Below are 23582 nucleotides of genomic sequence, written 5' to 3'. Positions count from 1 at the left end.
GTATCACACACTAATTCTGACCCAGTACATACGTTCCTGATCCTGAGATCATGGTCTATGGAATTTAGAAGCCTTTCCCAGGCTGGCTTTTGGTAAGTTAATTCCAAAACTGATAACATGGTTTAGTGAGATGGTTCACAAAAATGTGGCAAATGTAAGGTGTTTTCTTTTTACCTAGTCTTCATTAGTAGTGTTGCTTACTGTTGATATTTGTAAGACTAATATATAAGAGAAATAAGAAGTGTGACTGTTCCTAAGGTATTAGTATTTATTTTGAACAGCAATAGCATTTTCGAGGAATACATCTGGGAGGGAAAGTCTAGTCTGAATAGTTTTCTTTTCCTTTTAGCTGTTTGATGAAGCTTAAGTTAAAAAAAATTCCCCGTAAGCAGTATCCCATGCTGTTTGCAATATATCAACTGATTTTGATCCCATCAAAAAACTGGAAAAGCTAAGAGAAAATTCTTGTATTCTTCAGAGATTATTTATTCTTGCTATTTTTATGATTATTGTTATCATCTGAGAAAGTTATAACAGTCCTTTTTTGTTGTCCCAGAAAACGCAGCGCCTTCCAGTCAAAGCAGGAGGGTGAGCAAATTGTTTTGCTCTGCATTCTCTGTGAAACATAAACACATGCTTGCTGCAGAATTAAACGGCATCCTCTGGGAGAGAGCTCAGAAACAAACGGATCCCTCACTAGAATCAGTGGGCTGGGATTGCTGCTAGGACAGCTAATGTCCCTTCCTGGTACCTTTTTACGTTGTGTCCTCAGCTTTGGAATTAACTTTGCTTAGCTCCATTAGAGTTTCATCATCATCATTATTATTATTCCTCCCATGTTTCTCCCAAATCACATCTGAAAATGCGAGCATGCGTGTCAGAGCGATTAGCAGATCCTCCTAGAAGAACAATGCAAAACTTGGAATAGCAAATGAAATTAGGCTATATTTGTTAACAGTTATTTTACTCTGATTAGAGAGTGTGTATAAATCTATAAAAAATAGATAGAAACCCAAGTGGAAAGAAGACAGAAAATTGATAGCTTCTAGGAGGTATTCTTTCATTACTATTTTTCCTTCTGCCCCTAGTACTGGGGCGTCTCAGTACATTCCCATGTGGTATGAGTCACGCCAAGAAGGAGGACCTGAAATAACCAGCTGTCACTGCCTTCTGTTAACTCTGAAGGACTTTTTTGCCCACCTGGATACTGCTGGGCAAGTGAAGCATTCATTTTTTTTCAGTTTTGCTCAGGGCAGATTTGCCTATTACCAGGGAGGCAGCTTCCAAAAACCTGATGGTCAGCATAATAGAAATTCACCAAAGTCCTCTCAAGGGCACAGGACTCTGACCTAGGAGTGAGTTTTTGGTTCCTGGGGTCACTTCTCCCAGGCTTTTTTTCCACCTGGCAGCTTCCTGACACCATTTTGATGTGCAGCAGCACAGTGACCAGGACCCCTCTTGATGTACACTCCCCATGACCCTGACAGAGCCAGCATGGGGCATCATAGGGCAACCAGCTCTGCAGAATGGGCCAGCACTGTGGCCCAGGAGTGCTTAGACTGAACCAAGGTGAGGAGGAGCTCAGTTGCCTCCAGCACCTTCCACTGTCATTGCAGAGATGGGCAGTGCAGGCCGTGAGGCACAAAGAGGCGCTGCTGAAAGCAAGTCTTCCCTTTCTATACAATAGTAATATAAGGGGAGCAGCCACAGTCTTAGCTTAACACACCTGGCTTTCATCTCTGGATAGTGATAAGGTGAGCTGGGACTCACGTGGAAATGGCAAATGGAGTGGCAATCTATGATATCAATGGCAGGAGAGTGGCCAGGGCAACTGCACACTCATTAGTCTAACCTAGAAATCTCCCTGGGCACTTGTCAGCAGAAAAGGTGGTTAAAGATACAGGGAACTAGAAAAAAAAAATCCTTTATCAAAGGAACTCATGCCAGGCTGGAGGATAGTCTAGAGAGGAAGGAAATGCTGTATAGCAAATCTAGTTATACTTCAGAGGATCATCTCACCCAGTGCCATGCAGGAAACAATTACTTATGCTGGAGGAGATGACAATTAATAAAAGAGCTATGAGACAGTCAAAGGGGAGATAGTGTGCTGTAATGCAGCCAGCCAGGGGGTGCTCACTAATGGGAGCTTCTAAAGGGTTGGTCTTGTGGTAGGTTTTATTTTCAAGATTTTTTAAGGACCAGAGCACAGCTTGTCAGAGTAGCATTTTAATGGCTTTTCCAGCACACAGAGCTGAAGTGCATTGCTCATGAATGGGAAAATCAGAGTATCAGAGAGGAGAACTGGGTGACCTTGAGCACTGCAGAATTGACTCACAGTGAAATGCAACAGCCCAAAAAGAGCAAAGAGGTCACTCATGTAGAGATTAATAACGAAAACATTTGCTGTTAAATGGCATATCACTGGTTAGCAAAGAGGGGAGAAGAAAATTTCTGTGTGTCCTAGGCATAGGACCAATGTGGAGGTAGTTGCATCTTTTCGGGAATACTTTGTACAGTTTTGGTCCCCATAGTATGGAGCAACCACATCTTTCTTGGACTGTGTTCAGGGAACAGCTACAGGACAGTCGGGCAAAAGAGGACACTTCTTACTGAGGGCCAAGACAACTTGGCTTGCTTAGTGTAATAAAACGGATGCTGAGAGGAGATACAACATCTCTTCAGAAGTGCTGCAGGAAGCAAGCTTGGGAGGGGAAGAAGAGGACAAAGCTGGCACTTACATAAGTGCAGTAAAAATAAATTTAGCTTGGAAACAACCAACCATTCTGAGCATTTTGGAAGTAATGACCTGGAAGAACCTTTCAAGTTTTATATCACAGTGTTTAATTGCAGGAGTAAAATTTGCCATTCAGGTAAAAATGGCAAAGGAGGGATTGCAGAGTATTTAGAACAAATGTTATTTGATTTATATTTTGTTTACAGTTGTTTCACTGCAGTATGCACCAGAGTAGCTACTGGCAAACAAAATCCCTTGTACATGGAGGTGAAGGAATAGGCCTTTGTGATAAATAGAAAAATTAAAGGTAATGTCCAATTTGCACAGCATGGCAGCGTAGTCCTGTGGTAAGTGTATCAAGCAGGGTGCTCATGGCCAGCACGGGCTTAGATGACATCTGATTTTTCAAAGGCATAGCTGTTGTCTCCTTTGAGCAAGTGTTATCTGACCTTTTAGAGAGATAATTTAAATGTCAATATCTTGAGCACTCTTACAGTATGCACCCAGCAATGCCTAATTCCAAAACTAGGTGAAGGATGAAGTGAAGTATTGACCAAACATAGCTTTTACTAGATATATTTCTCTGCTTCAATTTTACTCCAACTTTTCAAAAATAAATGTATCACACTGCAGTTAACTGAAATCATTATTACATCCTTAAACTTTTGAAGTTTTAAGTAGCTTGTGCTTCCCACTCAGTTATAGCTAGTAAATGTGCCAGAACAAATCAAGAGTGATTTTATATGTCATTTTGCACTAATATTAATGTAGTCATAACTGATAAGGTTGTAGCTACTGATATGTAGTGGTAACTGGTCTTCAGAAACTTCTTTTAAAGGGCAAGAATCATAGAATCATACAATGTCTGGGCTGGAAGGGACCTCCAAAGGTCATCTAGTCCAACCCCCCTGCCACAAGCAGGGACATCTCCAACTAGATCAAGTTACTCAGAGCCTCATCCAGCCTGATCTTGAATGTCCCCAGAGATGGGGCCTCCACCACCTGTCTGGGCAACCTATTCCTGTGGTCTGTCACCCTCATATTTAAGAACTTTTTCCTAACATCTAACCTAAATCTACCCTTTTCTAGCTTAAACCCATTACTCCTTGTCCTGTCACTACTATCACATTTGGGATCAGACACTTTGGTGTCTCTCTGACAGTTTGCTACAGATTTTTAAGTGGTGTCATGGATAGCCTGTCTTTATGGGACTACAGAAAAAAGTAGGAAACAAAATTAAAGATGGTTAATGTTATTTTTTAATTTCTTACCTGTTCCAGTAATAGTAATCAGTGGCCACATTGGCTCATATTTCCAGTTTGAATACTACTGCCTTCAGATTACAGATTTGGTTAAATACTTGCACTGCTAGATGATATTGGTAACGGCCTCCTGTAGCTAACTGCAGGTTATTATCTGGAGAGAAAAGGTTAAGTTACCTCCAGCCTTTCTGAAAGACACTGGCTTCCTTCTAGTGTTTCATTGCAAGGCATGATTTCCGCACTACAAATAATCATTGTTACATGCTTTCCAAATACAGGTTTGGTTTTTTGGTTTTGGTTTGGTTTTGTTGTTGTTTTGTTTTTTTTTTTTTCCTCTATGAGTGTGATGAGACAATGGAACACATTGCCCAGGGTAGTTGTAGGTGCTCCATCACTGGAGGTGTTCAAGACCAGGTTGGATGGGGCCTTGCACAACCTGGTCTATTCCCCATGGCAGGGGAATTGGAACTATATGTTTGGGTCCCTTCCAACCCAAACTTTTCAATGATTCTATGATTTTATTTTAAAGACTGGTCATGAGCACAGAGCAGAGCAGTGGTTTTGCCATTACTGTACATCAGAACAGCCTTAGGAGACAAGCCCTTAGTAACAAATGTAATTCTGATATTAAAATGAAACCTAGCAATGGGATAGATTCAAAGTGTAGTAAAAAAAAAAAAGAAAAAAAAGCTATTTAAAAATGTACATCTCTATGCTTTTATTAAGTACAGAAGTTGGGGTATAGTAAAATGCTACATGAGAAATTATAATTTCTATAGAACTATAGAAATTTTAATATTTATCACAACATTTTTTCTTTTGCCTTTTACTTACCTAACACTGTTGCTGTTACACGGTGTTCCAGGGAAATACTGGTACTAGTGCTTCTTACAGGGTAAAAAAAAGAAAGACCTTATTTCCAGATTGTTATAGTTTATTATTACTAACCACAAGTCCAAGTTTATCTGCTTATCAGGTACCTGTCTGCAAACAGGTCTGAATGTGGTAGTTGACTTGTCCAAAAATCACTAAGTTTCCTTTTATTAATTTAAATGTTAGGATAATTTAATCTCTTTTTCTTCAAGTTGTAATTTACCCTAGGTTTTCCTTACAGACCTGCTGCTGTCCTAGTCACAGAATCACAAAATTGTAGGGGTTGGAAGGGACCTCTGGGGATCACCTAGTCCAACCTCTCTGCCAAAGCAAGTTCACCTAGAGCAGGTTGCACAGGAAGGCATCCAGGTGGATTTCAAAAGTGTCAGAGAAAGAGGCTCCACAACCTCGCTGGGCAGCCTGTTCTAGTGCTCCTTCACCCTCAAAGTTTTTCCTTATGTTCAGGCGGAACTTCCTGTGTTTTAGTTCCTGCCCATTGCCCCTTGTCTTATTGGACACCACTTAAAAGAGACTGGCCCCATCTTGACACCCCCTTTAGCTATTTGTAAGCACGGATAAGATCCCCTTTCAGTCTTATCTTCTTCAGGCTAAACATCCCCAGGTCTTTCAACCTTTCCTCATAGGAGAGATGTTCCTGTCCCCTAATCATCTTTGTATCCTTCCATTAGACTCTCTCCAGTAGTTCTCTGTCTCTCTTGAACTGGGGAGCCCAGAACTGGACACAGTACTACAGACATGGCCTCATCAGGGCAGAGTAGAGAGGGAGAAGAACTTCCCTTGACCCGTTGGTCATACTCTTTTTAATGCACCCCAGGACACCGTTGGCCTTCTTGGCCACAAGAGCACACTTCTGGCTCATGGTTAATTTGTTGTCCAGCAGGACTCGCAGGTCTTTCTCCTCAGTGCTGCTTTCCATGGGGTCATCCCCTAACCTGTACTGATGCATGGGGTTATCCTTCCCTGGGTGCAGGTCTCCACACTTGCTTGTGTTAAACTTCATTATGTTCCCCTCCACCCAACTCTCCAGTCTGTCCAGATCTCACTGAATGGCAGCAGTGCTTTCTGGTGTATCAGCCACTCCTCCCACTTTTCTATCATCAGCAAACTCATTGAGGCTACTCTCTGTCCCTTCAGCTGGGTCAATGGATATGTTGAACAAGACTGGACCCAGTCCTGACCCCTGGGGAACACTGCTAGTTGCGGGCCTCCAACTAGACTCTGTGCTGCTGATCACAACCCTCTGAGCTCTGTTGTTCATCCAGTTCTCAATCCACCTCACTGTCCACTCATCTAACCCACACTTCCTAAACTTACCTATGAGAATGTTACGTGAAACGGTGTCAAAAGCCTTACTGATGTTGAGCTAGACAACTTCCACTACTCTCCCTTCACCTACACAGCTCATCATACTATCATAGAAGACTATCGCATTGGTCAGGTATGATTTCCCCTTGATGAATCCATGCTGACTCCTCCTGATAACCTTCTTTTCCTCCCCATAGTCCCTAATTCTTACATTCCAGTGAGAGATCCCAACTTCTGTTTGTTTCTGCACTGGACCTCGTGGAACATGCCCCATTTTACATCTGATTTGGTTTTGCAGCATTTACATTGTGCCTAGGTACATCCCTTAGCCTTGTTCTGCAGATTTCTAGAAAATGCTTCTCTTTTATATTATTTATAGCTATGGTGTTTAAGTACCACAAATGAGGTCACCACAGACAGAGCCAAAGATTTTCAGCTTCTCTGTGTTAACTTTTCCTTAGTTTGTTTCTTTCTTACTCATTCTCATGCTTGCTTCAAGAACATGCTTGCATTTTTTACCTTTCCCTTCTCACTTCCTTTCCATTTCTATGACAATGTCACAGTAGGGAAGGTTGCTCCATAAGGAGAGGACCTTATTGAACTAGTATGCCCTAAACATCAGTCTAGGATTGTGTCTGGGCTCTTCTTAACCACAAGTCCTTTGGTTGACTTCCTTTCCTACTCCCTGAAGCAGAGAGCATCACCTCAGCTTTTATGAGCCATAGTTTAGAACTGTTTTGGCAGAGAAATAATCTTTTACACAATGTAATCCAGTGATCCCAGTGACCTGCATATTAGGAGAAAGAATTGAGGGAGGAGCTTATAGATGTATAGGGCTACTTCTTTTCACTGGAGAGAGCTGCCAGTGTGTTGTGCCTGTCTCTGTGGCAGTTATTGCCTATCCCAAGCATCATGCCTCATAGGTGTCAGTCATCGAGATGACCAAAAACTGAGTTACAGTGTAAAAAAATGAAGAATCACAAAATTCTAGAAGGTGCTTCTTGCTTTTAATGTGAGGATCAGGCAGTAATTCAGCATGGCTGGGCAGACTTACATGTTTTGCTGTATTTGTGGTACAGCAAAGTGAGTCACGGACAACATGCTTCTCAACCTAGTGAGCTTCCCAGCCTTATCCCTGGTGTCTTCCTGGTGCCTCCCTGTTCTTAGTGATGCTGCTAAACCCTATAGCTTGAGCTCAGCAGAGCCTGTGCTGCTGCATGTCATGGAGCCCCAGGCTGCAAACCGTCTTCCTCTGCAACCAGTGCTGTCTGGCTCTGCAGTTTCAGATATCCTTGATAGCAGTGATTTTGCCTCATGATCTCCACTTGTGAAAGCCCTAGGTGAAGCAAAGAGTATTCCCCATGACTCCTTGTCATTTCTTGGAGATCAGTGGTAGGAGACAGGCTATAGACAAAGTCAGTCTGCAAAGAGAGAGTAGCTTATCTTTGTCTGAAAAAGAGCCAAGAACAATATATCAATGTCCATACATGTTTAACTCTAAGGACTGACTCAGGATTTGTCTCGCTGAGGTGTAATTCTTGAAGTTGAGATATGGAAGTTGTTTGTCTTCAATAAAAGTAGCTGCTATCAGAAGGTGATTGGTAGCCCTGTTGTTTTGCCTGTATTTTTGCTGCATGTAGAACAGTTAATGAAATGTTTTGCTGAACTCTCCTGTCATGTTGTTATGTTACCATGACACACGTGGAAATAAAAGCCCTGTTGTCAGGGTGATGTAGCCAAATTATTACCGCCCTGTTTTTCCAGTATTCAGTTTAAAAAGATGCAAGTTTTTAAAATGTTTTAACTAAAAATTTTAATGTAGTTTTAGGTAATGAAGAAAACGATAGCCAAGTGGTCATATGCAAATTCATGTAAACAAGGTAGTATGAATTGAATAGATAGCACTGAAAAGAGATTTGTTTAGATTTGTCAGGTACTGGTAGGGACAATGGTGAGAAAGGAGGAGAGGGTTTTGTAATGAAGAGAATTAGTTTGATGTTTTGCTTGAAATAGCTGCAAGCAGAAACCATAGATAATAATAATGTTCAAACTGTAGAGGCTGAAAGCTCTAAGAAGCCAAGAATGACTGCAGTTGCCTTGAGTGATGGTGGAACAAAGCCATATAGTTGTGAATAGTTTATGCAGATGAAATATAATCACAGAGTCAAAATGTGCAGTCGTCAGGTTTGAGATCCAAGAAGCAGGTGGTACACATGTCTGTCTCAGGGTTTTGGAGGGGTTCCCTGGCATCAACCATCTCGAAGAATCATAGACTAAGGAAACAGAGTTGATATCTACAATTAGATAACACAAGGGGACCGTCACTTCAAACACAAAATTATTCCTTGTCTGCGGTCTTCTCCAGACATTCATTGAGGCAGATTGTTCATGTTTTAAAATAATGCCTCAGAACTCAATGCCATTTTTTTTTTCTGGAAGTGCTAAATTGAAGATAATGACAGAGAGGAAATGATTTCGAAGTCTTGCAACTGGCAACCATTGCTAGAGGATCCATGAGCTTTTCAAATCCATTTTTGTGTATTTTAAATTGTTGCTTGTCAAGAACTGGGCAACCAAATGTATAGAGAATGTGGCCAAAGTAGCCCACTGCTCCTGAATTTGTTATGATCTGATCATAACATCTGCAAAACTCTTTACTGTTTATTAAAAAAAACAAAAACAAAAACAAAAACACTACATTAAACATTTCACCAGTAGTGTTTTGCTTCAGTGTTCCCAGGAGAGAATGACCATTTAATAATCAACATTTTTATAGCCCTTCATTTCAGTGGTCACTTAGTGACATTATAGTGTGATGAGGTTTCTTAACTTCTGTTAATCTTACGTGCTGAAGAAATGACTACAGTTCTACTGCCTGAGATTTGAGAGAAAGGAACATTTTATGGAAGAAGAAATTGAAACAATATTGAATAAATAATCTTGTGACTTTTGAGACATTTGAATATTTTCCTGTAGCAAATTTAAAACCTTAAAATATCATATATTGTGTACCATTAAAGTACCAAATAAATACCAGACATAAATTGAGTCTGGAACTGAAAGTGTCTCTGTTCTTTCTTGACTAAAGGAAAATTTTATTGAAGAATTAGCAGATTATGTGATCAATTTTCTCTTTTCCGTTCCTAACAAATAATTGAATACATGCATATATACATGGTCCAATGCAGCAATGAGCCTAGAGAGCATTAGCTGAGCTGCTACCCTTCCATTTTTCCTTTCAGTGGGCAGCTTAAAAAAATGCATAGCATATACTGAGTCAGTGTAAAATGGTGAGCCCAAGTATTGATCCATCATCTTTAAATCCTTTCATTATAAATTTTGTTATTAGAAAAAATCTTGGTATGCTGTCACTTCATTCCTTTTCCCTTACCTGCCTATTCATGCTGATCATTAGCTATTCACTGCATGTGTGTATCTAATAAGCATTCTGTAATTATGCCTTTTTTTTTCCATTTTTCATGGTTTCATTATTCCAGTTGGAAGTGAGTAAAACTGCCAAAAGATTAAAGGAATAGCTTCTTCATTATTTAAGTAATGATTGCACATCACTGGTCAGACAAATGGACTGGGGTTTAGCTGACCACATATCACTTCCTATATTTTTGACATCTGTATCTAAGGTAATCCTCCCAGGCTCTCTTTATAGACAATGGAGAGGAAAAAAAAGCATTTTTAGGATGCAGTGACATCCCAAATTAATATTTTAAAATAGATCAGATGATTTTCACCCTAGTAATGCTAGTTTTAGTTGATTGTAAATGGAAACAAGAGCAACTAGCTTAGTCTTTTGCGGTATAGATGTCCAAAGGATGGATCCCATCTCTCCTGCTGAAGTGAAACCATAAAAGCCCAGAGGTTTGGTGTGATGGCACTTCTTAACATGAATGCACTGTGGCAATATTTTTTGAAGTAAAGAACATAATGCCATTCAATGTTCTGCACAGATGAGAAAGTCCTGTTCACCACAAGCACCAAAAACAGTACAGTCATGTTAGGACTACAGCTCAAAAGGATTAGATCACCCTGCTTTCACCTTGGCTAAGTAGTAGCAGGATATTAGCATGTCTGCGTTCGTTCCAGAGCAGATCAGTTGGGGGAACAGCATTAATACTTATTGGAGACATACAGAGGTGGTGTTTAGTGATTATGTTGAAAGATAAATGTAATAGCCTTGGCCAGATTAGGTCCTGCTATGCAAAAAGGTATATATCATATTACAAAGAAGAAAAATACCTATTCTTGCCCCAGCAAGCTCACAATGAGCTAGTTTATAAACAATGAAAAGAGAGGAATCTGAATGGAAGTAGCATTATTTGGGAATGACACATGGCAAGGGCCTCTTGCATTAAAGAGGGTTGAAAAAGGTGGCAGATGTTAAATGCTTAAACATTTTTTAGGTTCTGCAGTTAATTAAGGACATTGCCTTAATGGTGATTTTTCCTGTGGGTTTTTCCCCTTAGGATGATTTCCAGCATGCAGCCTCAGAAACCAACTGGGAGTCAGTCACAAGCTCTGTCTCAGTAAGTAATTTGTTGATACTTTGCCCATGGATGGATTGATAGACTGGCTTCAATCCAACTCACTATAATAGCACCTGCCGAGAGGTGCCATGTTTTTGCCTTTGGCAGAGGATGAAATAAGTGTTTATCCAGCTCACACTGGAGTCAACTAGTATGGTTTTTAGGGAGAAAAGATTCAGAGTATGCCATCAGCTGTTGTAATCAGATGAGTTAGCCATTGGGCAATGTTTCTTGCTTTCAAATACATCCTGCCAAGAGGAAAATACTATATAAACTCCCTGCAATTTTGATTGTAAAATGTCTTGACCTTTAGAAAACTATACTTAAAATTAAACTTCTTGACCTATAGAAAACTATACTTAAAATAGGCTGGCAGGAAAATGGATCTAGCTTTTCATTTCCAAGATTTAGATTTTCTTTAAGTGTTTGTATTAAAAAATTCTATATGAAGCCTCCATATTCAGAAATGAAATGTGACTTGGAGGAAAAAAAAAAAGGAAAACATTGTCTCTTTTTTTTATTTTTTGTATTTTATTTTTCTCTTCATGACATGTGATTTATGTCATTGGCCAAAAATCTGTCACCTTTTTCATTTCCCAAGTAAAGTTAAATGCTGGGGAATGGCAGTGTAGCATCAGATTTCATAAAATGGGTAGTCCTCTTCTGTGTGCTCTGCTGGCTGGTCAGCACATGTCACAGCTCTTTTAAACTCATCTTAAAACACATGTGATGAGGGTAAGTGCTCAAAGCAGACTTAATAGAATCACAGAATGGCTGAGGTTGGAAGGGACCCTAGAGATCATCTAATCCAAACTCCCTGCCATGGGCAGGGATTCCTCTCAAGTAGACTTGAGACCAATGTTTGGAGTATTCATGGAAGGGAGTTTAATTATGGTACCTTTGGTACAGTGGTAGCCAAGAGTTGCCAGTGGAGAAGCAGTAAATAAAATACGAAAAAATTCCACTGAATAGCATCCAAGCCAGGCAGCGAGTAGAGGGAAAGTTCTATACTGACAAAATTAGAAGACATTAAGCCAGTCTCTCTCATGTTTACCCTTGAGTTTGCAAATGACACTTGTCCTTCATGATAAGATGCATTGTTAGCCTTGAACTAAGTGAAGGTCCTGAGTAGTAATGTTAGCAGGGGTGAGATCTACTGCTTGTGCCAAACAGGAGATGTTGAAACACTTTTACTGAAGACTGTAAACTCATTGTTCATTCTAATACAGGGTTGGAAAAAAAATTTTGTGTGCTAGAATATTTTGTTTCAAAATATGGTAGACTGATGTTTGAAAATGTAAGCCTAGGGCTCCCTCATCAGGTAACTACAAAAATGAGATCAAGTATATGGTAAACACTGTGCTAGGTATCCTCCTTAACATCATAAGGTGCACAGTATGCCAAACAATAAACCACTATTCTATACATATTGAAAAAGAAAAAAAAATAGTTTATTTATCTTTCACATCTACTTGTTTCCGAAAAGTTGTTGTTAATAGGTAGGGAAGTTCAGTACAAATATTACAGGTAGCAAGCTGATGCCCAAGGTCACATGGAACCCTATAGCTAAACCAGAAGCAGAACCTGAGCTTTGCCATGCCATTCCCTATCTAATAAAACATACCTTCTCCCACTGGGCATGCGTTGCACCCACTAGCCCTTTCTTATCCTCAGGAAAAATAAGGCAGAGATGTTGAGTAATTTTTCCCAAAGGTGCCAAGGCAAAAGTCTGAAGACATCCCAGTTCTTCAGGATAGAAAGGTACAGGGATTCTGCTGTGGTCCTGAGAGACAGAAGGACAAGCTCAAACCTGTCAGTTGCCAACAAGGTAACACACTATTCTGTTGATACCCAGTGAGCTTGGCAGGTCTAAGTTTTGCCCCTCAAACCTACAGGCAACCTAAAGACTCATTTTAGGATCTGACTAAATTACAACTCTCTGAATGAGAGTCTGATGTCATAACACAGAATTGAATTGTAGGTTTCTTCTAAAAGAGTTAAAACTAGTACTTCTGCCCTTAACCCACCATGGCAAATCCAGAAAAAAAAAAAAAATCCATCCTTATTATTTTAGTTCCCATTATTTGTGATGTAAGGTGATGACCAACAACTGCGATGCACATTGAACTGCCTGTCAGCTTCATAGTACAGATAAAAGATAGAAAAGAATCAGGGAACAGAAATTAAGTGTAAGAGCACTGATGCAAAAGGATACCTTTATGTCCCATGAAATTAAAAGTGTGTTCAGTGCTTTAAGAAACAGCAGAGATACATAATATGGAAAATCTTTGCTCTTCCTTGCTTCCTGCATTTCACTCTTCCTCTTGCCCTCTCTTTGGATATGATCTCAAAAGATTACAATGAGCACAAGCTCTTCTAAATCCAGAGCCTCATTCTTGGCCAGACAAAAGAGGCAGTTGGGTTGGCAGCTTTGAAGTTGCTTTTGGGCCTGTCACATGGTGTCACTGCCAGTAGGTTATCTGAGCTGTTGAAGTAATTCCTCTTGAGCTGGCTGTCACTGTGTGTGAAGGAAGTTGCACCAATCTCTTGAGTGGGGGATCCCTGCTGCCTGCGTGAGCTGGAAATGCCCTGCAAATGCCCAGCCTGACCTGCAGTTCTGTAGTGAAACGCACGCTTGAACACGTGAAAAACACTCTTGCATCATCTAAGCCACGCACCTTTGGTCTGATTTTTATGCTGCTGTCTCTTTAGCACCTTTGCACCATCTCCCTCACTTTTGAAAGGCAGGTGGGTACTGGCGTGTCCCAGCTGGGCAGCAGTCACCGTGAGCCATGAGCTCCTCTCAGCCCTCCTCAGTTAGCAGGTAGCATTCGGGTACATTTTTCAATGGCAAGCTCAAAGACGGCATTAGCACGCTGTGTGATCCACACACACAGCACAGTCTTTCTGAGAAAAAGTCTCTCCTCTTGTTTGAGATAACAACACTGCTCACTTTGCTGTCATGAGCTTTTCAACTCCTGGGCCTCCCATCTCTCCGACGGTCTCTATTCCAAGCCACTTAGAAGTCAGGAGAGATGCTTTCAGGTATGGCTTCCCTTTTATTGGGTCATGAATTTTTACAGCCATCTGCACTGTGTCTTATTCAGCAGTGCATTGTGGAGGCGTCGCAGCCACAAGTGGCCTTTCTGAAACTTCTTGTGCTGTTGGCGACAAGCAGTGAAGCGCAGCTATACTTTCTTCATGGCACTATTGTCATGTTTTCTGTTTTTTCTCTTTCTCATTTTTAGTAATTTGAACTGTCTGTGCTTTCAGCAAATGTATGCAGTGAAACTTCACTGATTATTACTTTTGCGATGTAACTTACCATAAAGGACAAGCACTTTATTTACAAGATGGGTATACATTAAAACAGGTTTAGTAAACTTTGAAGGACACAATCCTGCAAACAAGTGAGTAACTTTACTCAGATGAGTTGACCTTTCCATTACTACCCAACTGAGTGAAGTTAATCACAGAGATTAATAGTTTAACATATGTAGTTCCTTGGGAGATGAGGCAAAAAAAAAAAATATTTTGGGGAGCCATTAATTTTAAATTACATATTTCTGCTCTATTACTTCAGAGATGGATTTTCATGAGAGAAGAGGGTTTGTAGGGGTTTTCCACCAGTGTTTTAACTTAAAAGACCAAAATCCAAACAACTCCTGTGCTATATCATGCTTCTTGTTAGACAAAATCAGGTATTTTGATTCTTGTCCTTCAGAAAGTAACAGATCTGCATTAATACCTTTTCTTGCACATATTTTACACATCCTATTAGGCTTTGTGCTTGGGCAAAGGAAGAAGTTATATTAGGGTGGTGAATATTGTGATTCTAAATAATGATTCTTAAAAATGTTTCAAGTCCTCTCCAGTAAAAATGAAATTGCTGCAATCTTTCTGTCAAAGTCAGGTTGTGCCAGAAGTTCAGTGGGAACCGTATACATTCAGAGAACCATACCTGGCCCTTCCTGGTGATAAATAATATTCCATTTGGTTTTATGATATAATTGTAAGGCTAGTGCTATGCTCATAAGGCAAATGTTCATTGTTAAATTGCTGAGATCCAAATATAATGGTTTTTCTCTCATTTGCTTAGTTATATGTATTTTTGGTAAAAGGGTGGGAATATTGGTATTCAGTAGTGTCTCATAATACATTTACTTCTTAGGAATAAAGGGCCATCTTTTCAAGCCTTTGACCAAGTCACATTTTTTTGTCCAAATTGACCGGGGAAGAAAAGACAGACTAGACAAAATTGTCTTTGTCTTTCTCTGATGTGGTTTCTGATCTGGCTATTTTGGATTTACCAAAGGACTATGAAGGCACCAGTCCAGCATTACAAGGCACCTCTGTTCTGTGGCCATGGCCATCACAGTGGTTCCAAAAGACATATACATGTGTGCAAACCATCGTCCCCTTTGAGGAGTGGATGTGCACGTTGACAGTCCAGCAGTGGCAATGCTTCCACTCTCTGCGTCTCCTCTGGGATTTGCTTGGGAGTTCCTTGGTGTCTCTTCTCTCTAAAAGAAAACAGATGTAACAAAACCTAGCCTTTAGCTAAGGACTTCAAAAGATGGCCCAAAGTAGCTGTTTCAGACAATAAGAAGACAAATTCTCAGTAACTGTTTGAACTGCTTTACGTGGTGCTGTAATTTTTTCCAAGAACACTGAGATGTATGTCACTCTTAGGGGGTATCCTATCCCTCTCCATCAGTGACTGACTCTACGCTCACGGCAGAAGCACTGGATCAGGCCATTGCTGCGTTTGACACGGTGGAGGATCTGCTCAAACACTTTAACCCAGAGTCCTGGCAAGAAGATCTCGAGAATTTGTACACAGACAGTGGCCACCATTACCGAGGCAGGAGTTACCATGACAGGAAGTCCAAAGGTAGGAAAAGACACTATATACATACTTTGGGGCAAGACTAGGATATTCGTTCACGCCTTATAAAAATGTCTGTTGGTCAAGTATTAGATTCTGGTGCCTGTGTTCCTGTTGGAGTCACTGACCAAAGTAGCACCTGTTAAACCTGCGGATGAGTCATTTAATCCTTAATTGTTTTCTGACTGAGTAGGATCTTGCCTGAGAAATCAGACTGAAAACTGCCCGTTGTTATGATGAATTCACAGATAAAAACATGGGCCTGTGTATAAAGGACAGATGGTTCCCAGTTTCACCCTCTTGAACGTTGCTCTGTGTAAGGCAAGGGGCTTCTAATTACCTGCGCTATCATCCTCCTTTAAATACCCTGCTTAGAGATTGTTCTCTGCTGAGTGAGGAATAATCACTTTTATCACATTCTGCTTAGGGAAGCATCTGGTGCAGACACCTGTATGTGCAGCTGTTTTTTTAGGATGTGAACATCTCACTGTTCTTCATTACGTTGGAGAGGAACTTTATTATGGTTTAACATCTTTGTAATTGAGCAAAGCACACATCTGGATTATGTTTCTTGTTTCATTCTGTTAGTTCAAATCATCCACAAAGTGGTAGAGCAATACAAACCCATAATGACTAAGAAACACTGTTTAGAAGACAGTTGTGCTCTGGGGTAACTATGCACTGAAAGGCCTGATGAAATTGCCCTTTCTGTACAAGTACAGATCTAGGAGGTTTGTTAGGGTTCCCCAAGATTACAATTGCTGTAGTTTTCACAGAATATCTAGAATGAAATATTTTATTCTGGTTCTCATGTTAATACTGTCTTCCATTTCCAAGTTATGTATTCATAGTCATTCTTCTTTATAACTTTAAAATAATAATGCCCAAATCACAGTTCTGATTCTGTGCAATCTACTATTTATTTGGATCTCACATGTCATCCTCCCTACATTAAGTGTATGCTAAGCAGGGAGAGAGGTTTTTAATTCCATGTTTGTAATGTACTTGCTATCACATGATGAAGTTTTGATCTTAAAAGGGTTATATAAGGTGTATCTGTATTAAGGAAAATAGTGTCAAGGAGTGTTCCTAGGCCCTGAAATACAGTCACCATGTTGCTAAACTGTCAGCCTGGTCTTTGCTTAGTTTTGGCCTAGAGCAAGTGTCATTCTCCCAGGTCATTGCTAGGCATGAACCAGGCAGAGGCCAGCTGCCAGTCCTGGTGGGTAGTTTGCTTGTGGACACCTTGTCTTGGAAAGTAAGGGATAAAAGGCAGGGATGTGGGCTGTCCCATGGCTGTTGAGCTTTGTGCAGTACAGTGACCTATACAGTGTATGAGGACATGCTGTCCCGATCCGATGTCGGGGGAGGTTGCGATATGATCCCAAGAGCGAGGTCAAGACGCAAATGATATCAAATGCCACATACCAAACACAGTTTTTATTACAAAAAGAGAAAAATGTTAGAAAAGAGTAGTAATAGGACAGAGTGAAAATAAAAGGCAGAAATCAAGCAAGCGGTCGGTAGATAGTCGCCAGAGCAGTTACCACCACGGGCCCACAGCGCACCGTCAGGCTGGAGTTGTCTCAGCTTTGGGGGTGGGCAGTGGAGCGAGGCCGTGGTGAGCAGGTGAGGAAAAAAGAGAGCCCCGGGCAGCGTCTGCAATGGTTTAGATAGAGTCCAGGCTGGGTTCTGACGTCACGGGTCCTCTCCAGGCTGGCATGGGCTCCTTTAGGTGCACGCGGGTGCCACGCGAGTGTCTCCTGCTCGAAGTGTGCCTGCACGACTCCCGGCGGAGGGGCTGCCGGGCCTGGGCACGGGGCCTGTCCCATGTGGGCGCCCACACTGCACCTCCCTGGCTGGGAGGGGGGGGACAGGCCAGTGGTGTCCCCAGGGCTTTTGGGATGGCCCCTGATTCGCACACATGCTTGGCTCCTGACAACGTGGTCCGTGCCCAGACAGGCCCTGCCCAGCTCACACAGCAATTCCACACATGCAGTCCTCCATCCAAGGCTGTCTTTGAGGCAGACACTCCATGGTTAGTCCTTCACAGATGCACAGCCAACTTGGTGTAGTTTCCAAGAGACATTGGGCATCTCTGGTTTTGGGCTCAGCTCACTGCAAAGGAATCTGCAATAAAGCCCTGAACTCCCTATCTAGTGAAAACTAAAGCCCTTTAATCTGTTCCTTTTTGGTATGTCAGAGATTTCAGGCAACCACAGTGTTTGGTGAAAAATGTCACCTAACTGCCACTGCATCACTTATGAGATCAGTTTGATCTCATTTAAAGGTCCCTGAAACATACTCTCTGTGTCCTCATTTTTGCAAGATCTGGTACCAATAGATTTGTGTACAAAAGAAATAAAGAGTCCTGATATTAATAGAAGCTGTTTAGAAACCTGGATCCTCTACTGGTTCTACTCTACACATTTCATTTTATTCTCAGAGCATATTTAGCCTAATACCTCATATATTTTAATGGCCCCATGTATATAAAATAGCATTTTCTGCCTTGCTGATGCTGATCATGTTAGCTGGAGGTATCAATCTGATATAGTAGTCCTCAGAATATTCAGATGCATAAAGGTTTCTCTGTTTAGTACAAATGTAATTCAGCTTCTTGTGGAACAAAACACTATAAAAAAACAATGAAGAATTTTCCAGTTATTATTTTAACACTTTATTTATTTTAATGTTTGTTATTGTTTTTGTTTTTGTTACAGGAATAAGAAAAAAAAGGTTTATAACTGTTTTTCTTTCATCTTTTAACTAATGGACAAATGCCCTAATTGTTAGTAGCCTTGTGGTCAAAAGTACCTCACCACAATCAAAACCTTAAAAAATTTCGGTTAAGGATTTTTACTTAGTCATGAACTTCTGACAAAATTAAGGGCTTGTTCTTGGATGATGCCAGGAGTAGGGAATAACTTTGACAAGTCCTTAAATGAGAAATGTGTGGTGTCTTTTAAACACAGACACTGTGGATCTCTGAGGGATGTGTATGGGCACTGGGATAACCTTGCAGCAAAGAGGACAATAGATTATATCATCGTTTATTTCAGATATTTATCTGTTTCTGCTTCCAGCTTGGGTTTTATTTTTTGTCCTTAGTTATAAAAGCCCTGAGGCACATAAGAGCAATTTAATGTAATCTCTGCCTATCTTTCACAACATTCTCAGAACTTGTCATATAAATGGTATAAATGAATCACTAATGATTTTGTTCTTATCCAACTCTCTGCCTATGCCAAACTGTGCCACAAAGTTGAGATTAAGAGGCAGTGTTGATGAATAGCAATTCTGATAACAGGGATATGTGATAAATGATATTTAAATTATATGCTTTCTTAATTTGACAATCAGTAATCTACAAAGATCAGGATCTGGGGCAAAGAAATAAGAACTATAATATTTTAGCCTAATTGGAACTCAGAGAATCACAGAATAGATAAAGTGGAAAGGCATCTCAAGATTTTGTCTAGCCCAACCCCCTTGTTGAAGGTAGGGTCACCAGCAGCAGGTTTCTCAGGACCATGTCCTGTCAGGTTTGAATATCTCTAAGGATGGAAACTACACAACCTCTCTGGACAACCTGTGTCTGACCACCCTTCGAACAAACAAGTTGGGGGTTTTTAACATTTAAATAGGGTTTTCCTATGTTGCAGTTTAAGTCCAGCACCTCTTGTCCTTCCAAGGAAGACTCTGGCTCCATCTTCTTTACTCTTTTCCATCGTGTATTTATACACGTCAATATACACATATGCAGACTGATCCCACCCTGGATACCTCCTGCGACTACTGTAAAGATGAAGAGTGTGCTCATTAAATCTGTGTGTATGATAACTCCATTCCATCTACAAAATCTGACCTCACACCTCTACAACACTAATGGAAATCTCTTGACTTAAATACATTTCTTTCTATTTGTACTGTTGAAGTGAGATATTAGTATCAGGTGTGTCTCACTAAGAACATGAAGTCTGAAATACAATTCTACATCTGTTCAGTGAGTTTTGCTGTTAACCACTCCAGTAAATTTCACTATAGAATCACAGTGAAACTCAGACCGACAGAAAAGGACAGAAAAGAAAGGGAAAGATGCACATTCTCATTTTCAAAATCCTAAGATGAGAGGCCTTGTATAAGCTATAAAATACAGTGTACACCCCCCACATGAAAATATGACAGGTATATGTTTCAAATATCCTTTGCAGCAGTTATAAATGTACTCCAAAAGCTTTGCTAGCCATCGCTGCATTTTAAAACCTCTGAAAGAAGGAATATTCAACCTTAAGCTCATCTTAGACTGTTCTAAAAAAGCAGGTCATACCAAACACAGTATGTACTTTTAAAATAATTCCTTTTGTATTGCTGTAATATGTTGTAAGTGACCTCAGTGTCACAGTAATTTGTCTATTACAACTATAAAGCATCTCTAAAAGGATATGATTGGCTATTGGTTTATTTAATACTGTTCTTAGCAAGAATATGGGTAGATATAAAAAAGAAAACAACCATACCCTACGATTGTGTTGAACTTCTAGACAAATAGATTTTTATTCTTTTAGAGAGTCATAAAGAGCATTCAGATGTGTTTGAAGGTAAACCTCTTAATCCTGTGGTTTAAATTTTTGAGAGTATCGATGCATCTGCTTGATAATATTAGAAGAGCTCCTCAGAGATAAATATCTCCACCCATCTATTAAACGTTATTTAACTTTTCCCACATGCTTGTTTGCATTTATCTTTTGTTTTTCACTCTGAAATTTTACATCCCATTGATAAAGGCTTTATAATTTAAAAAAGACCTCTCCCTGTGAAATGTCTTCTCTACAAATGAAGAAAGAAAGGAAAAAGTCCTCTGTTTCTCGTCATAGAAGCAGAACCAAATGCCTAGGAGATGTAACCTAGAGTAAGGGGTTATTTTAAAAGAAATAGGGATTTTGTTGCGTGGTTTTGTTTTGGTTTGTTTTTACAAGTAAACCTAGGAAGCAGGAACACATGTAGATAGATACATTCTGGTAATTAACAAGACTACACAGGCCTCTGAGCTCATTGTCGTTTTTGGATATGGTATGTAAGAAGCCTTTGGGTATCAGAAGAAATTAATCAGGTGGAGCATTCTTGCAATAACATCTGTCTGCAATAGCAGCTTTATATAAATTTAAATAAATAAACACTTGCTGACATAGCAACACTGCTCTAGAAAAGGAGTAACAAAATGAGACCATGTCTACGTGGAACATTTCTGCTGTCCATTGCTGAATAGGTTCCCAAGATCAGGCAAGTTTTGCCCTGTCCTTAACAATAATTTTTTAATTGTCACTACTTACAATGGTTTTACAAGAAGTTAAAATTTTAACTCGGGAATGTCATTTCTTAGGTGTTTGCAAACAGTGGCCAATAGATTGCTTCAAACATCCATGTACTCTTCTTTAAGAGGTTCTGGGATGGCTGCCAGCAAGTTTCAGTGTACCAAACAGGGAGTTCAGGCATCACAAATGCTGAATGCCCCTTCATTCATGACAAACGTGAATATTCCAAGACGATGGAATACCTTCTCAAATAGCTGCTAATTTAAAGTATTCCTTGTGCTTAAAAAACAGGATGTTTCTTCCACCCTTTTTCATTTGGGAACCAAATTGTCTGCTGCATGCAAACTACACCCATTCATTCATTTTACAGTCTAATTCAGATCTACATCCGTAGTCTTCCCCCTCTGTGACAAATGGGATTTTCCCCCATGCTTTACAGGACATTGTTGTCGGTCACTGCAGTGAAAGCTTTTCTTATTAAAACCTTCTTAAAAATTATTAGGAGACTGGCAGCATATTATTTATCAGTGGAATAAGCTGTTCTGTTCCATTGATTTCAGTGAAGCTATGTCCGTGTACAACACTGATAGTTTGGCCTGCTTTTGCTACTTGACCCACACCATATCTTATAATTAGCTGGCCAGTCTATAATAGGCCTATATATTGTGAACCTTGTTTCATGTGGACAGTTATAATCCCACTGAAATTCTGATCTCTCATTCCTCTAAAATAGTAGTTGCTGTATTGAGCAGGTTTGTCTTGCATTGTGATTCTGCAGTAAAACCAAATTGCAGCATCTTCTCCTCAGCTCCCATGAGAAACACCTGGACAGCTCCCAAAGTTTTCAGATACATTTAACAAGGTTCTTATTGTGGTATCATTAAGCATGTGCAGTAGAACAGTGAAAACTATCACCCATATGTGGTGAAGATGAAAAGCTACAAGGTTTGGTTAACATTCAGTATGGAGAACAATAATTTCAATGGTGTCAGTGCATTTAGGTGATTTCACCAGTGGAAGAAGTGACCATTTATCATATATATGGGATCGCATTTTCCAAGTCATATTCAACTATACCATAGCTTCAGTCAACTACAGCACTGCTTTGAATGTCTTCGTCAGCTTGCATAGTACCTGTACTGTACCTGACAAAGCCCTGGCACCCGCCTTTCTGCTAGTGGAGCATGAATGCTGAAGGGAAAGGGTTCAACATATTCATAGGTCTTGTAAGAAATTCCATGCTCTGTAAGACGAAATTTTGAGACAAGGGTCAAAATTAAAACAGCAGCACAATGACCTTTGTTATAAACTGTAAGCCACACATGAAAAGGGATGTGTCAAACTAGAACTGAGCTCTGAATAGCCACTTGACATACAATATGCCAACCTCACTTTGGGTTGCCCCTTTGGGGCTCCAGACTGGACACAGTACTCCAGATACAGATTCACAAGAGCTTAATGAAGGGGAATATTCATCTCCCTCTTCCTGCTGCCACATTCTTCCTAATGCAGCTCAGTGTGCAGCCTCTGTCATTGCAAGGCAAACAGCTGAGTCTTGTTCAACTTGCTGTCTACCAGGATGTTAAGGCTTTTTCTGCAAAGCTTGTGCTTAGCCAGTGTGTCCCCAGTCTGGACTGTTGCATGGGTTGTTCCATGTCGGGTGAGTGAATTTCCATTTGTCATCACCAAACCTCCTAAGGTTCTTGACAGCACATTTCTCCAACCTGCTAAGGCCCTTCTGAAAGGCATCCTCATAGCACATAAACAAATTTTCCTAATGTGATGTCAGACAAACTTGCTGAGGGTTCACATTGTTCCATTCTTCAGTTCTTTAGGGATCTTGAGCAGTATTGACCCCAGCACTACCCTCTGGGGAACACTGCTAGTAGCCAACCACAAGTTGTACTTGGAATTCTTGACCATTTTATTCAAGTCTCTTGGACCTTCCAGTTATCTACTAAATTTGTAGTCCACCTGTCCCATTATAAATCAGCAGTTTGGCTGCAGGGATGCTATGAATAACTGCCAAAATAAGCAGATGCCTCTACTGCTCTCACCTCATCCAGCAAGACAGTTGTCTCATCATAGCAAACTTTCAGGTTGGTCCACCACAGTTTGCCCTTGGGAAATCTATTCTGGCTGTTGCCAGACACCCTGTTGCTTTTCATGTGCCTGCACGTTGTTTCCAGGAGGATATACCCCTTAATTTTACCATGGGCTGAGCTTAGGCTGATTGATCTGCACCTGCCTGAGTTCTTCTTGCCTTGCCTGTAACTGCTTTTGACATGGTCTAGGAATACCATGGCAAGGTGGCTACAGTATCTTACACCTCAGCTCTGATCTGTGGCTGATGCGTGAAAAAAAGCGTAAAATGTTCAGATATGACAATGTGAGGGCCATGTATGAATCTGCAACAGAAAAAGTGTTAAAAGTAAAAGCCAAACAGATCACCTGTCTTTCTAAAATTCATCAATCTTTAAGGCTGTCCCTTCTGAATAAAACATGAAATTAGCTGCAGTCCCTGATCTCAGTGCTTACCTCTGGTTAAGGTAATATTTTAAGGTAAGCACATGCCATAGCTCTATGTGACATGAGGATGGATTTAAACATAGAATTTAAGGGAAAGGAGAGGGGAAACACAGT

At 40.4% G+C, this 23582-nt stretch overlaps 1 protein-coding gene across 1 annotated transcript in view; it reads left to right on the top strand.

Moving 5' to 3' along the window:
- Positions 1 to 23582, top strand: part of PDGFD (platelet derived growth factor D) — a gene marked incomplete at its 5' end in the record, with an annotated part of 61189 nt that overhangs the window by 21974 nt on the left and 15633 nt on the right. Inside the window, 2 exons of the mRNA XM_008944731.1 lie at positions 10677 to 10736; positions 15429 to 15630. Of these exons, the coding sequence (XP_008942979.1) occupies positions 10677 to 10736; positions 15429 to 15630 (262 nt within the window). The remainder of the gene's footprint in view (positions 1 to 10676; positions 10737 to 15428; positions 15631 to 23582) is intronic.

The sequence above is a fragment of the Merops nubicus genome, unplaced genomic scaffold (assembly GCF_000691845.1).
Source record: "Merops nubicus isolate BGI_N331 unplaced genomic scaffold, ASM69184v1 scaffold8937, whole genome shotgun sequence".
Classification (NCBI taxonomy): Eukaryota; Metazoa; Chordata; class Aves; order Coraciiformes; family Meropidae; genus Merops; species Merops nubicus.
Note: the sequence above shows the minus strand (reverse complement) of the source record. Positions and strands in the feature narration are given on the sequence as shown.